Below are 17,584 nucleotides of genomic sequence, written 5' to 3' on the forward strand. Positions count from 1 at the left end.
CACACACACACACACACACACACACACACTTTGTTATTTGCATAAATTTGAAGCACAATTTTATTCAAACACGAAGCTACTTGGGCAGAATAAAGAACATTTTCCCCATTTTCCAGCAAATAAAGACCTCACTCACCATATGTCACTGCACAGATGGAACGCTCCTCTGCTTGCTATCCTTAGCTGCCCATGTAATGCCGATTACAGCGGTCAATTACATTCACAGCCAACTGCATACACAAACAGACATGCACACTCTGGCTATCTGCAGCTTTTGTGACCTGTCTGAGGACATTAAGTCACCCTACATCACTAAGACCATCCTACATTTCACACCTCTGCTGTGTTCCCCAGGGGGTGCACTGAAACTTCCCCTCCACATTGTAGTCTGCTCACCCCTCCCCCAGACTACCACTTTATACTCTCCACTGCTCACCTCTCCTCCGCTCTGCTTCAGCTGAAGATATGTGAAGCTTGACTGCAGTGAGAGGGAGCTAACAGGGAGAAAAACTGCTACACCCTGTTTCCCTAATGTAAAGGGACTCGTACTGTGGCTTGGATTCAGTGTCCTCCTGTTGTGTTCGTGCCTCTTGAAAGTCTCCACGTTTCGTCAGGCTACAACCGCAGACTTCAATTTAGTGGGATTTTATATTATTGACAAGCACAAAGTAGTGCATCTGTGTGAAGTCGAATGATGCGGTCTCTCTCTTTTTTCTTTTTTAGTAATACAAATCTGCAATGTGTGGCCTGCATTAGCACTCAGTCTTCCTGAGTCAAAGAGTTTGGGTAAATCCAAAGTTGCAGATCTAGAAAAAAAACATCTTGTTCATCCTTTTTTTTTTTTTTTTTTTTTTACAAAAATAGCACTAACTAAATTGGATTTACTAGATAGCATCTGTAAATATTTAATTTCCAAATCTTGCCACAAATTCTTGAATTGGTTTTAGTCCTGAACTTTGGCCCTGTTTACACCACAACGGTTTCTGTTGAAAAATGAAAGAGTTTGGATGCATTTGTACAATTTATTTACACGACAATGGCAAATTATTTCACTGACAATGGCACAATTTGAGAACGGGTTCCATAGTGTAATGATTAGAAAACGTTCCGGTTACAGCTGTCGTGAAAACAGGAAAAATTTAAAACGTTCTTACAGGGAATCCCATGCACGGTATGACAGAAATCAGTCGAAATGATTGCGCAACCACACAACATAACAGCTGCCTGCAATAAAAAAAAAAAAGAAAAGAGGATAGCCGAGTTTGTGCAGTTGACTCCTACAACATTGTGCTCCTTTTGAACCCCATTACCTGGTTTTATGATTCAGCCACCATAAGCCATAGGAAAACTTTATTCTTTGCCATCTCAAACGTTTCAAACGTTTATTAGTTGTGGTGGCTTTTAGACATAGAGTTTTTGTACGCAAATGTAAAGTTTGAAGTCCCACAATCATTTTCCACAGTGGGGATGTTTCAGTGTAATGTGTGTCAGTTTTCTGCCACAAATACCTTTCACACATTGGCCAAAAAAAAAAATGAAACTTTTCATCTCATCTGACCAGAGCACATTCCACCACATGCTGGCACTGTCACCAACGTGGCTCGTGGCAAATTGAAAACTGGACCTCTTATGGTTTTCTTTAAATCAGAGCTCCTCCTGAGTTACTATGGGCTCCCTGGCTGGTAGGATCATAACGGTGCCACACTCTTGCCATTTCCAGATGATGGACTGAACGCTGCTCTGAAATGTCTAGGTTTATCTTAGGATGTTGTTGATTTTTTTTAAAACTTCTCAACTATCCCGGAGCTCTCTGTGCTGTCCTCTGGTCTTCATGATGCTGTTTGTTTGATAATATCGAACAAAACTTTGAGGCTTTTATAGAACAAAAAGTGTAAAAGTAAGTATAGAAACAACTAAAGCAAGTTATAAAAGGATGGTACCAATTGCACAAGGTAACGACTTATTACCTTGTGCAAATAAGAGAAAGGATGAAACATTTGGTGGAAAAGACCCCAAAATTAAATACACACTGGCTAATTGAAGACATGAGATTTCAGAGATTTGTCCATTCCTGCAAATGTAACTATTCTTAGGCTTGTCACCTCTATGCCCTCTTTTATCTAAGCTTATAATCCAATTGGCTGTTAGAAAAAAAAAAAAAAACAACATCGCCCGCTCACATCCGGCGACTTCGACACAGGCTTAGAAGTTCTTTGTGGTGTGTGCAAGCAAAAGAAATTGCAACCGTTGCATTTTCTCATATAATACATTGAAAAATGTCCGGCTTTTAGCCCCACTAGAGAAACGACCGCGGGAGAGAGACATCTGATGAAGCAGCAAGTGTCATATTTTAATAGTTAAATCTCCTCGTAGCCTAAAGCAAACTTCTGTGAATGTCTTGACCCAAACCTGCCATGTTCTGTACTATAGAGAGGAAAAGCGAATGTTCCTGAGTCCCTGAGCGTCCTGCACTGAGCTGGGTTTTCCACACCCTTTGTCTTGTTTGATATATTGGCCACAGTTCTGCTCTAAGTTGTAGACGTACTTGACTGTTGCAAGCATTTTCTCTACAGCTGCAGTATATAGGAGGACTGCTGACGTCAGGTGGAAAAGGGAACAAGACTCAATCAACAATGAACAAGAGTACATGCTTTTCTTCATGCTGAGCACAGTAGCCTCTTTGTTTGTAACATCTACACCGTAAAGGATTATGTCCATGCCTCACACCCATTGCCTGTCCTTGACCCAATCCATTTGGACCAGTATGCATACTGAAAAAAATATGTTCCCAATTACCTTATGATACCAAGACCTTGCTCATAAGAACAAATTGACAAATACGTTCATTTTTATCATATTTCCATTAACCCATGGGTTTTGCAAGCTTGGCTTCAACACACAAAAGACTAAATGTACTGAGCATAACTAGCCACCAGTTCAGGTTAAGCCCAGCAGTGATGAGCTTTAAAATGCTGATCCAACCAGCGTGGGTCCAGCCTTAGATAGAACCAAAGCATCCGCAGAGAGAGAAAGAGGGCAGTGGCAATAGGTTAGAGGCTTCCCTGCAGCAACGAGGCCTCAAATGGCTTTATTTGCCATTACAATGAGCCTGTTAGGCACGATCTGCCAGCAGTTCCAGAGCTGAATCAGATCCTGTCCCCTTGTGTCCTTTGACAGGCCCTAAAGAAACAGATGACACATGGCAGCAGATCAAACTAGAAACACGTACACTCCCTCATGTCTTTTCTATGGGCACTGCTGACAACACACGACCCATCTGCGGTGCCTGAAGTGGCTTTAGCCCACTGCTGCTTCAGCATTCACAAGGGAGGCTCAATAAATCTACATTATCATACATTTAATTCAGAAAGTCCAACGTCCTGCTACACAAATAAATGCGGAGACGATATTTTTTCATTGTGTAACAGGATTGTTGAACGGCGAGCTAAATACGCAAATTGGACATACTGTTTAAGAACATGAACCAAACTAGACACACGCTGTGCGCACATTAAAAGGGCATTACTGATTTTCAGGAAACTACTCACAGCCTTAAAGCAGATTTCATTAAAAACTATGTGTAATAATTTGTTTTCATTTAATCTATGGCCTTTTTCCAATCTAAATTTGTACAGTTTGATACATCTTTACAATAATACTGAATGCATTTTTGTAAATTATTATGTCAACATGTTTTTTTGATAAATGTAAAGAAACAGGTTAAAACTATTTCTGCCCAATACAACTATTCCGGTATAACAAGACCATTTGGATCAAAGTAAAAAAAAACAAAAACGAAGAAGAGCACTTCCGCTACGAAAATTTCAGAAAACCGTTGGATCACTTTTGCATTATCTTACTAAGAAATATCTTACAAAAACTGAGCAGATACTTGAGTTTTTCACACCTACATTATAAAACCACAGTAAACATTTATTTCAAGTCACAGAAAGTGTAATACATTAAGATTTTGCACCTCTCTTCCACCATTGCTGCTGCCGTTTAAACAACCTGCTGCCACCACTTCCACTTAACAATACCGGGTATTAGTCCCAGATACTGACCTTCAATCAACCAAAGTATGGACCCGGGAAATTGTGTTTTCAAAATCCCGGGTAACGGCTGAAAGTCTTTGCAATGGCTAATCTTTCAGCCCTTACCTTCACACATGTGGCTTGTAATCATAGCTTAGAGATTACTCTTTTTCATGTCTTTAAACCTATAGTTCATAATCTGTTCAGAAACACTTTTTGTTATTTGTTAACTTCAAGCTGCCGTTCGAGCCGAAGGGCAGAGATTTGTTTTGTTCCCGCTCACCATAGACATTATATGCTCGCCCCCATCTGTCCCTCAAGTTCTGGAGGTATCACCCTATCTATTGGTTGTCCCACATGTCAATCATTCTGATGAGATCAGATAACGCCAGTGTCCGTGCTCGTTCCTTGTTAGTTTCTGCTTGCTGGCTGCGCATGCACACTTCTAGCATTTATGTCTCGGGTTAGTTTAGCAGTTAGCTTAGCGGTTAGCCGTTCCTTCCCGATGCTCTCACTGTATTCTTTGAACATGGCTGAGAGTCACAAGAAGTGAACCGCATTCATGTTTATGAGAAAAACACGAAGGCCTAAGTAGAAAGAAATAAGACCAGAGTGGATTTGGGAGATTTATTTCACGCAAACTCCCTGAAGAGCGGAATAGCAGATATTCAAAAAGGGACTTGGGGAAACTTTGGAAAAAATCGCGGACTCTAGCTTTAAAGCACTATTGAATACACTTTAGTAATAACAGAAGTTATTATGGTTTGCTATATGACTGTAAAAATAAGCAAAACAACATTTGGTCTATATCCCATCACAAGTATAATGGAATCTCAGAAAGCCTGAAGTTATGATGGCTTATTTTTTACATCCATTATCTCCACCTTTCCCTAAATTGTCCCTCATTCCTGTGGTCGCAAGTCTTTTTTCCTGGGAGCCACCATTGATTTATCTCCTCTTAAAGTATGTTGTAAGTGATTGGATAAAGAGCAGCACACAGAACTGCTGAATTATTTTTATCTGTTTTGTCACTCCCTGTTTGACATTTTTCCCAACATACTAAAATTCACACGTGTTGTTTGGAGCGGGGTTCTGCCTCTACTTGTTGGTCTACCTGCAGAGAATAATTGTGTCTTCTGCCAATTCCATTCTAATCATAAAAAAAATACGGTCTGTCGTTTATTTGCTTTTTAATTTTCTTTTCCCAATTCGTCCTTAATTACCTGCGAAAGTGTGTTAGAGTTTATGAGTGTGCTGATAAAGTCTTGTGCGTTCCCTGAGATCATTCCAAAAAAGTAAAAACACAAACAAAAAACAAGTGGACTTTTTTCCGAAGTTTGAGATCTTTGATGCCCACCTTAGAGACAGGACCATAAAATGGGAACTACTGCTCCTACTGCTTTAGTGACAAACAACAACATGTGTTGAGATAAAAATTCTTAACATAAGAAAAGCCTTTTGCCCACTGTCACAGGAATTTTCAAACAGACAAAGTCTGGGAAAAAAACAGCAGATTTGAGGAGTACCATGATCAACTGTGTGAGAACATGACAGGCATACACACAATGTCCAAAACTGACCTGATCAACAATTGGGACAAACTCATTTGTGACCTACGGATCCATTTTGCCATAACTGGTGCAGCTTCGCCACTTAGCCGAAGAATCTAACAGAAATTTGTTTGTTCATTAAGTGGCGATGAGGCCTGACAGCTCTGCACCCTCGCTGCAGCGATGCAAACAAATCCCAGCCAGAGACAAAAACTGCTGCACAGTAGGAGAATGACAGCAGAGGTTAAAGGATGTCTGCAGCAGTAGAGAGACAGAAAAACAGGCCCGAGGGGTGAGAGATGCCAAGCAGCGTTAGAGCAGGCTGTGGGAGTAAGACCTGGAGGAACCATGCATCGCAATTATTTAAGAAAGCCGCATAGTCACACCTTTTTCCTGGCCCAGAGTTACATTCACCTTTTTGCCCTGGTCTGGTTCTGATAATGGGAGGTTTCAGAATCCTTCTCCAACAGATAAAGACGTATCTTTAACTTATCTAAATTAAACACAGAGTCTGGACTATGTTTCCTCTGCTCCCAGAATCGTCTTCAGCTGTTTGAGCCTGATAGATACTGGCATCCTGGACACTTTCTGTGCCATCGGTCAAAACAAATATTAAAATAAGAATCTGTTCATCAGATATAAAACTTGACACTAGCTAGAATTCCTTAAAACAAGATATGACTCACTGGCTGAAAATGGTAATTATATTTACTAACAGAGGCCTCTAAAGACAAATAGCTTTAGAGAAATACTTTAGTATTCATGCTTTATTACTTATTGTTCATAATGGCCAAATAAGCTAATGTGAGGAGGCTAAATAAGGACAATTTCTTTTAAAAACTCCTCTTTATCCAAAAACGTGTTGGTGTTATTTTAGACGACTTATTTCTCAAACTGGGACAATCCAATATGGATCTTCAAAAATGACCCAGTAAAATGAACTGTAAAAAGGAGGTTCCATTTTTGCTTTAGATTAATTAAAATGTCATTCAGGAATGACATATGTGGTGGATGCTATTAGAGGAGCTGTCATCTCCATTGTAGTTCACAGCACAAAAGAGAATGACGACCCTGTGGAAGACCGTCAATAACAAACACTGCGCGAGTGGGAGGGTAAAGAAAAAAACACGTATTTATAAACACACTGAACAATAACTTCACATTTTTTATTTATTTATTTACAAATTATTGCTGCTCAATTTTTTCACTGTCACTCCTCCGGGATGACATTCTTGACTCATTTACAAGCTGGTGGTGTAAAGGCAGGTCATGTGTTTCTAAATTCAGGGATCTGACTGTGTTGAGGGAAAATAATAGAACACCAGGACATTTCAATATGAATTTATTTGCATTTCTGCCTCATTAGTAATCAACTTTCTCAGCTAGTAAGAAATATAGTTAACAATTAATGATCCTGATAAAAATCATTAACATTAAACCAGAATAACCATTTACATATACAGAGTACATTCTTACACCCACCTGATTTCACAGCTTATTGAATATCAGCAAAGTAACACTGATCAAGCGTAACGACCACCAAATAATGTGTTGTTCCCCTACATGCTGTCAAGACACTCATGGCCCAGTATTTGTATTTATTTATTTAAAAAGGGACAATGCGCTTATATAGTATACATAGAATCTACAAAAATCTAAACCAAGTCAAAGCTGCCACAAACCAAACCATTCTCCCTAAATCATTCTGAAACCATTTGTACTTTTTGGTGGGATGCATTGTGCTGTTGAAAGAAGTCATCAGGGAGTACTGCCTCTATGAAATGGGGCACATGTTCCGCAACGATGCTTAGGCAGGTAGTTAGTGTCAAAATTAGAGCACCATTGATAGCAGGACCCAACGTTTCTCAGCAGAACACTGGCAAAAGCATGATGCTGCCTCCACCGTACATGTGACATAAAAGATAATGTGATTCCTTAGACCAGGCCACCCTCCTCATTGTCCTCTGGTTCGGTTCCGATGCTCATTTATACACTTACTTACGGTGGTGAACAGGCGTCACTATGGGCACCGTGACTGGTCTGCAGCATTGCTATGCTAAGCTACCCCAGAGGTCATAAACTGCCATGTATTGTCACACCTTTCTATCAGAACCAGCATTAACCTGTTTAGCAAGTTGAGCTAGGGCAACATGTCATTGCCCAGTCTTTGCTTCCCATGTGCATTAATTAACCTTTTCAGCCATCTTTGACAGATAACCACTGCAAACTAGGATCAAGCAACCAGAGCTGTAGTCTTGGAGATGCTCTGACAACAGTCATCTAGCCATCATATTATTTCAACTGTGTAACTGTAGATCAATAGGAAAATAACACAATTATTTTATTAATTTACATGTCTAAAAATGAATTGGAACCACAACTTAAATAATGCTGTAAAAATCGAATTATACATATAAAACATTGTAAGCCAAGACTATTAACAGCGTTAGTTATGATGTGATTAACAGCTCAATAAATCTTTGTACCTTACTGAGACAATCTCCTTATATTTATGCTTAAACTATGTCACAACTATGGCAGCCAGTCTGCTCGCCATGAAGCTGGACATGATAAGGAGAACAAAAAGGGAAAAAAGAGAGGTTTTGTATAACCGGAGACATAGCCTTGACCAACGTGTTGTTCCAGGATGGTGGAACGGCCATCCGAACGCTACCAGAACAGTCCATCTTTGAGAAATTCTTGAAGCACCAGCTCTTCTGTGAGCATCACCTACCCAAAGCAACTTTCATGTACTTCCTTATCCCCTCCCCTCTCGTTCTGCCCTCTATGTCTGCGCTCTAGTTCAAAACTTTCACTTCTATCACCTCTAGCTGAACCTGACTAGCGGTCTTCCTTCGCTTTATGTTAGCTTTGATAGCAATTGGATAGTTATGCTGTATTTTCAATGGCAAGTTGCTTTACTTACTTGGGTCAACAATTACATGGTGCTGCTTTAAAGTTAAGCTTGTCATATTGCAATTAACCAAATTTGATATTTGTTCTTAACCAGAATTAACCCTGTCCCTTCAAAAATGTTGCCACGGTATCAAACAATGGTACTGAGTATGTTTCTTAGCATTCATATCAGGTTTGAATGTTCAGTATTGTGACAACCCTACTACCCAACGCTCTGCTGCTAATATAGAAGCAGAACCCAAATAATTGCTGCTTTTAGGAAGAATGAGTCAAATGAAAGTCAAAGCAGTTTAGTTCAGCGCTTTGCTGCTGTTCAAAATCTGAATATTTGTACATCATCATTCATCAGAGATTATAAAGCCAACTTTGGAATTAGACATGTTTAGATTTTATAAAAAAATGTTTAAACTTTTTGATAAGCTCATCCTCTGTTGCTTTAAGTTTAGAACTAACTTTAGACTGTATTAGCTTGTTTTTTCATTACTATAAATTGTGTGCAACTCTGTGTCTTTCCCGCTCTCACGCCTGAATGTCCCCATTGTGGGACAATAAATTAATTTCTTTATTTTAATGTATTTATTTATTGTTCTTGGGCTATAACAAAAGCCTTTAAATGAGGCTGTTGCTCACAATTCTGAGACATTAATGCGGTACATGTGCCCAACAGACTCAAAGAGAAATCTGTATCTCGTCGATTGAAGGAAAAAGCCTAGATGGTGGAGCAGCGCATTCACTCAGCCCGAGCAAATCCTGAAGACCAGTGAACACGCAATTCCACCGGACGATCAATAGTGTTGTGTCAGACAAAAAGAAAGTTGCTCTGGGCCATAATGAGAAGCGTGAACAATGTAGGGACTGTCAATCTAAAGGCCAATGTGCCGTACAAAGACCGCAGTGACTCGCGTGATTACCTAAATATCAGTCATTTAGAGAAAAATAGCCGAGAGACATTAGGTAAGAGCTGATGTAGAGTCAGTACAATAAACTACCTCTTTGAACGCGGACAGGAGTTTTAACTAGACTCCCCACATCTGTATGAAGAGCACAACTCTTGCTCCCCAAAGACTGCATCTTCTGTGCACGCTGTTGACAAGTGGCAATAATTACAGTTATAATCATGATGATGATGACAGTGATGGGGATGAGTATTAGCAGGCTAGTTGGGAGGAGCGCTCCCATGGCTGTGTTTAAATCGACAGCGCCATGTCAGGGTAGAGCACCGCTCCTTTGACTTTATGTCATGTTGAGAGCAGATCCTCTTCTGCTTCTATTTTCCTCTGTGCTCTGCTTTCAGCTGCACTAAAAGCCTCTTCTCACAGTGCTTTAGAACGACTATTTGCAGGTGACAGCCTCTGTGACTCTCTCTATCATGGCTGCAGTCTAACTCTGTCCTTTTTCACATATCTGAGCGTTTTTTTTTTTGTCTTTCCTCTATGTGTATCTGAGTACTCTCCTTCACCTGCATCCCTCACCTATGAATCTGTCTCACCCCCTCCCTCCAATACTTTGCTCCCCCATAGGGTAATTGCTCGGAGCGGGGCTTCCATTTTTATGACTATAATCGAGGCCAGAATTTGTATGCCTCTAGATTTCTCCTTGCCTGTGTCACAGCGGCAGTAGCACGCAGAGGAAGGGAGATAAAACCCTCAGGACTGGAGAAAATCACTAGTCGATTGTAATTAGAGCTCTTATTTCGCCTATGGAAGTGGAACAGGCACCATCGCCCATGGAGAGAAGTCGCCCGGTCTGCAGCTCTTATGGCATGGAAATGCAAAGTAGCAACAAAACTACCTTGAGGCTTTACCTTGACCCAAACTATTAACTCCCTTTACCTAGGTAATTCAGACAAAGGTGAACTTGGCTTCATTAAAGCAAGATAAAAGCTTGCATGGTTATCGCAAGTGTGTAATATTTCAGCCAGCGCGACATGCCTTTAAACAGGAGCAGAAGATGCAGCAGTCAGAGCAATGGTTTCAGCAGCCCTTGAGCCTTTCTAAAGAACAGTCTCTGTCTGCCTTTGCCTGATTCAGATGAAAACGGGGTTAGAAAGGGAAACACAGGAGGTACCCAAATTGTTTATGTGCAATTGACTCAAACAAAAAAAGAAATTTCTAGTGTTGTGGTTTTTTTTGTGAGGCCGTAGCGCGAAGCATTTGCCAACTGGGCCGGGCATGTACAGCCACAACTAACAGTGGTTCTCTTTTGGCAGAGAGCAACAAACATAATGCGCGTTTCTAAAGTTTTTCACTGTAAATTTGCATTAAAAATAGGCCTGTAATCCTTTTTATAAACAACTGTTTAATGTTGCAGATAAGGTAGTAAATAATATTTTTCTCTCTTCATCAAACAGAGCCTTTTGAAAAAAAAAAACAGGGTTACATTTGTACAAGTGTACACTGTAAAATATGAGTAGTGTGAGCTCTGATTTATGAGGCAATGGTACAAACAAAAAAATATATTTGCTGCAAACTGCTTTGTGTGTGTGTGTGTACCAGCCATACAAAGCCAGGCAGAGATATTCTCACACCCTAAACTTTTTCACATGTCATGTTACAACTACAAAACCTCAGTGGAAATTAACGTGATAGCTCAATGATTTAATTTGGTCTGATCTGGCCAGAACATCATCTTCCATTTGTTTGCTGTGTCCCCCTACATGGACTGTGGGAAACTGGAAATATGACACCTTATGCCTGTCACTGGCTTTGATTTTGCCACTCCTCCATGAAGGCCAGTTTTCTCGAGCACATGATTAAAAGTTTACAGTACAGCTCCTCCAGAGTAACCATGAGCCTCGTTGCTGCTTTTTACGATGAAATCTCTCCTTGCCAGGCTTGTTGACTGAGGTTTTAATTTGTGCCATAGTCTAAGATTGTACATAGGTTGGGCTGACCAGAGCTCTGTGAGATCTTTTACACTCTGATTATCGTTTTAGAACCTAGCACTGCTTTTTGGTACTTATTTTATTTTCCTTGTATATAATACAACACAAGTCGAGTTTACAGAACTTAAAAGGACAGAGTGTCAAGTGTCACATGTTTGTTTGCCTAATAATGCAATTTTTAATTTACTGTCCATTTTCTCCAGTTTCCCACATTTCGGTAGTCTTATAGTGTATGTCAGTTTTTTACATATGTAATCCAAATGAGCATGGTCTATATCCTGAATTCCACACAATCTTCAACATGGATCTCTGATGCACAGTCTAAGTTTGTTAGGACCTAGCACTGCTTTAAAATCCTCCACAGCTTTAGCCCTGAGCTGTCTGGTTGGTTCTTTGCTCTTCATGAAGCTGTTTGTTTGCTGATCTTTGACAAATGTCAGAGGCCTTCACAGGGAAGCTGCATTTATACTCATCTTAAATTACAAACATTTAGACTCAGGAATGGGGCAGTTCCCAAATGACGTCACGTTTTTCTCGAGACAGCTGATTTCCCGGCCGGTCAGACAGGAAGAGTGCAAATTACATTGGTAACAACCACAATACTTATCATTTTGGAAGATCACGACGTCCCAGGAGCTTCATTTCTACCCGCTTCCATGGAGAAACCCAGCATAGAACAGCTGAAATGCTGGTTGAAATGTAGAGGGCTCAAAATGAGCAGAAATAAAGCAGTATTAGTAGAAAGGTAGGAGAGGCTGTCCTCTCTTACCACGGATCAAACTCCAGGAAGAAAGACGCTGAATCCGCGTAGAATCGCAGCTAAAACTAAGAAAAAAATACATGCGTCATTGCAGGCCTATGTTTTAATTTATCACAGAACTCATTGCAGAAACAGTCAATCATCCTGCTGTAATCAGACGCTCAGATGCAGCTACCACTACTAACAATATTTCCCAGCCTAATGAGGATGTCCCTGGCTAAAAAAGAAATACCAGGAAACTACTGCGGACATTGTGTGCACATCAAGTAGTGTTTTTTTGTGGACAGTATAAAAGCTGAAAAAAACTAAAGGGTCTTTGATTCCTGGAGCTTATTTCCTTGTGCTAAAGGCATTTGAAAACAGTTAATAGGTCAAAGTAATCACTGGAATGCTCTTTAATGACATGACCTCTTAGCGACTGATGACTGCATGCTGGATTTAAAAGGCTCACGAAACAAAGAGGATAAAAAAAAAAAACTAAAAAAAAGAAAACAGTGCTACGGTTAACTGTTTTATTTCCTAAACTTATGTGGGTGTTAATAGGTACAACACTTAATGAACCATGGCACCAAAGATTCCCGATTGATGAATGGGAAATAGAACTAGTAACTGCATTGTTTATACCAAACAAGGAGATCAATACATGGTTGCAGAAAGTAAAGGAAAAAAAAACTGGTAAACTACAGCTACAATCAGAAAGAAGTTGTATTGCTCTTGTACAACGTAATAAAAACAAGATGCAATGAATTGCCCAAAAAAAAAAAAAAAAAAAAAAAAAATCACATATTTGAAGTTCTGAGCACTTGTAACTTAGAGTTTGGAAATTTGTGTGAAATTAACATAGCAGAAAATCAATAATATTCACTACACTTCTAATAAAACAAACATGATTTTCTGATTGAATTTGCAGCATGAGACGATAAACAAACACAGAAATCCCTCTCAGTGTTTACAGTTTGTCCTTCCACCAACAAGAAACTATTTAAAGGACCCAGATCTCAAACATGCTCGTGAATAACTGACCTCACCGAAAGCCTGCATCTCTGATGCACGGACATTTTTTTTTTTTTTTTTTTTTTTTTACACAGATGGGTTAATCCAGCCTCAGAAAGTAAAATCTCTGCCTTGTTTTCCTTCATCCTGTTCACTTAACCAGGTGATTTTAGACCAGTGGTCTTAAAGTCAAGTCCTTGAGGGCCGCTGTCCTGCAGCTTTTAGATGTGTCCTTTGCCTACAAACCTGAATCAAATGGCTAAACTACCTCAACAGCATGGAGTCAAGCTCTGCAGAGCTCTGCTAATAAGCTCATATTGGAGTCAGGTGTGTTGAACCAGAGCCGCAGCTAAAGATTGCAGGACACCGGACCATGAGGAATGGAGTTTAAACGGAGGTCTCAAACTCCAGGTCCCCATGCTAGGGAGCTGGAAATGCAAGTGGTTGGACATAATCTCTGTACAAGCTTTTTACTTACTAAACCTGGATTACCCAGCTCTATCATTTGTTAATCTGCATACTTCTCTGTAGTTCAGTATTCTCATACCTGTGAAACTCCATCAGCGCTGGCCCAAGTTACAATCCTCAGTACGCATCACAACAAGTAAGTTCAAAGTGTCCGGATGTGTTCTTGCTTCGGCCATTTTATCAAGGAGGTGTCCTTCTGCTGACTTGGTATCCCAAAATGCACTGCACCACCAGAAGTGGTAAATGGAGATGGTGAGTCTATAACTTCATTGTTTTTATACCAATATTAATTTGCCACAAAATGTAGTTTTAAGATGTTTTCAGGCGAGAAAGAAGACCTCAAATGTGCCGTAACTTCATCAACAATGAGCCGACTTTGAAAGCGCTTGCTGGCGGCTCAGCTGGCGGCTGGAGGTGGGTTTTCTCAACCAAATCTCTGTAAGTCACTCTGTCATTTTCTGTTTGTAGCAGCTGAAAGTCAGATATGGTAACTACAGAAATCTCTTGCATGTGCTCGGTTCCACCTGCAGAACTACCGTACTACGTCCCAGGGTTCTCAGCAAGAACGTTGCTTCAACTGTACTTGCCGAGCACACAAGCATGTACTTGGGCATTGTGAAACGGCCTATGTATTCCTAATACTGTGCAGCCCTATATTGCTGAATATAGCAATGAGGACAATGCTTATACTTATCCCACATTTTTGTCACTCTTTTCTGTTTTTACTTCATTAACTGGATCACTCTTTGTATGTTTAACAACTCGGCAGCCACAAAAAACAAAACAAACAACACATCTAGAACCATTCATAAAAAATTGCGTAGATCAGATGGCGGGTTACCCTGAGATGCTGCGACTGAGCACGCTGCCACTAATGGCCGACCTGACCAACATGTCTTTTAGTGGTAGGGGAAACCGGAGTGCCCGGAGGAAACCTACGCAGACACGGGGAGAAACATGCAAACGCCACACAGAAAGGAGCCCAGGACTCAAACCCGTACCTTCTTGCTGTGAGGCAGGAGCGCTAACCACTGTGGCACCGTGCCACCATGTCTAGCCAACAGGCCAAATATCCTACTGGCATACTGAATTTGTATGCATGCCACTGCAAAAACGAATCTAAAACTAAGTAAAATGCTCTTAAAGTTAGTCTATTGGTCCTTGATTTGAGCAGGTAAATAAGATTATCTGCCAATGGAATGAGTATCTTTGCCCCTAAAATAAGAAAATTAGACATCCTGCACTTGAAATAAGATGATGGAGATGAATTGTTCCTATTTTAAGTGGAAAAATCTTATTCCATTGGCAAAGCATCTTATTTACATGCTCAGATCAAGGACAAATACACTACTTTCAAGAAGATTTGACTTATTTTTAGTTCTGTTTTTGCAGTCATTTGAGGTATAATATTCAACCCAATATCTCATCCATTATGATATTGCATACATTGGTATTACAATGAGGATTGGGACTGGAGTCATTGTGCAGCTCTACTTTAAACATTTGATATATTGTCTGGTTTGTATGGGGGGGAAAAGGGGCTGTTTGTATGTTTTGTTATTTAAATCTTAGATCCCGAATATTTTCAAATCTGCAGTAAGTCCAGAAACTTGAACAGTTTCAAAGCAGATTCTGGAAATGACGCCACAATTACAGCGTATAAATAAGTCATTTACTTACCGCTGACTGCTGATTCCTCAGTTTACTTATTTAATATTGTATGTATAGTATAGTTAATATGATCTTACAGTAATATTACCTTGTAGGAATTCTGGAAATTATTGCAATGCACCACATATTTCTACTGTTTCTATGGGGCACCAGCTGAAAGAGAGATTCTAAAATCTATTATTTTATACTACTTTATTGGCTAATTTATCAATGAAGTTCTTCAAAGATAAGATCAGTAAATGTACCAAAGGGACACATTTAAAAATATAATAAATAACTGTGTTAAGCTAATTTAAAGGTTATATAAGCACGTTCTTCCACATTACCTTTTTTTTTTTTTTTTTTGGACACATCAAGGGAATATTCTGAGATGTGTTTATTTTCTATGAAAAAGCAGTTTGGCTGACCTTGTGACCAGAGTAGCTTTACCAACCTAAGATGTTAATGCAGAATTTCATAATGTTTGGATAAAACCTTTCAGCATTCATGGCCATAAAAACTTTAACCCCCAACAGCTGCAAACATTAAAGAAGGCTAAACTGAAAGAAAACATTTTCTGCAACAGAAAGTGATAACCAAAATAAATATTTAAAGGGTAAATAATCGTATGCTACTTCCTGTTATAAGCAGGTTGGTCACTGATCAGCTTGATACACTGGAACAGAGTAACAGTAAATCATTTGAAATGATTTATTCTGACAAACAATGGTCAGCTCTATTATCGCCACCATGGGCCACATTTCTGAATGGGATGGATCCCATAAAGGCAGAAGTTTGTTTGCAAGTAACTGAAGAGGATTTTCTCTATTCTAATTCAATGGATTATTGTGTAAATCAGTGAAATATTTAACAGTGAACATTTAGTCAAAGTCAATGAAAAAAGTTATAAACTACATCCTGATAATTATGGGTGTAACAAGACATTGATCCACATCAATAGGCCGATTAAATGATTAACGATCCAACTGTATCGACGCAAAGGGAAAATATCGATCCAAATTGCCATTTTTAGGATGTACCTTTAATTTGAAATTCGCAATTGGCATGAGACTAAAGTGAACAGGCGATCTATTATTATTTTAAAAAAGGGAATGTTGTTTTTGATCTAAATGCCTGCTCAGAAATAAAATGGTCATATTTGAGTTTTCTGTGAGTTAATACCAGTGTAAATAATTGTGCATCAATTGGATATCATAACAGACTTTGTAATATCGGCAAATACTGTATCATCATCAAAACAAATCAATATAATATAATATCGTGATAAAGCTGGTAAATTACACCCCTACAAATAACACTTCACCACAAACTGTCTTTTTCTCCCTGCTGAAAGCACGTATAGACGTGTGTGCGGGTAAATCTCAAACTGTACAGCAGGTTTTTGCTGACAATCTGTAAGAGCATTTTTTTTTTTAAACACGTAAAATGTTCAAACAGACACACAACAATTTCAATCCGCCTAACACAGCGAACTGAAGAGCGCTGCATTGATCTGCACTAGGGATGCTCAATGTCAGAAAAACATCACGTTCCAATACTATTGTTTAAAATTGGGACTGATTAGAATCAAGCCACATTTCCCAGCCACTTTTTTCCTTTGCCATTGCAAAAAGTCCCCCTTACTCTCCACGAGTTTTAGCATCTGAGCCGCTCAGGTATCCAACTGGCCAGTATTATTGATATGCACACCATGATGCCTAAATAATGACACTCTAACAAAGACTGCAGTCCTTGGTGATTGCGGTTTTGCAAGTACAGATACAGCAAAGACAACTGCAATTTCATATATTTTGCAGCTCTAATCTGCACACACTCCTGTCATAATAAACATTTATTAAAGCAATTACTCTGAAATTTAACCCGCGTCCTTTGATTAGCAAAGATAAATGCCCATAGTTTATTACATTACAGGAATGTAATCCTTTCAGGAAATTAAAGAATGTGTTAATGTGAGGTAAATAGAAACACAACAAAAGCCTGTCACATACAGCTTTCTGACAGAGCTGTCGGGCACCTTTTATTACTCCTGACAAACTCAATAAGTGTTTACATCCCTGCTATTTTCCCCCTTCTAATTAGTCTGCTGTAGTTTTTATGCATATATTCACATGCATATATATATATATATATATATATATATATATATATATATATATATATATATTACCTTGTGTGTATCTGTATGCTTCTATTGCCTTTCACTTTGCTTCTTGTACACCTGAATTTCTCCGCTAAGGGACAACAAAGGATATTTCTATCCTATTAAAAGGATCATCTGGCATCAGTAATGTTATAAAACCAAGTGACC

The 17,584-nt window shown here is 39.3% G+C and overlaps 1 protein-coding gene across 9 annotated transcripts in view; it reads right to left on the reverse strand.

Moving 5' to 3' along the window:
- LOC105934177 (plakophilin-4) overlaps positions 1–17,584 on the reverse strand; it is a 117,723-nt gene that overhangs the window by 72,709 nt on the left and 27,430 nt on the right. The window contains exon 1 of one of the 9 annotated variants that reach the window (XM_036139424.1): positions 137–260. The exons of the other annotated variants lie outside the window; for them this stretch is intronic. Within the exon in view, the coding sequence (XP_035995317.1) occupies positions 137–139 (3 nt within the window). The 5' untranslated portion in view covers positions 140–260. Of the gene's footprint in view, positions 1–136; positions 261–17,584 lie in introns of those variants that run through there. 9 annotated transcript variants of the gene reach the window in all.

Source organism: Fundulus heteroclitus, chromosome 7, assembly GCF_011125445.2.
Source record: "Fundulus heteroclitus isolate FHET01 chromosome 7, MU-UCD_Fhet_4.1, whole genome shotgun sequence".
NCBI classification, from domain to species: Eukaryota; Metazoa; Chordata; class Actinopteri; order Cyprinodontiformes; family Fundulidae; genus Fundulus; species Fundulus heteroclitus.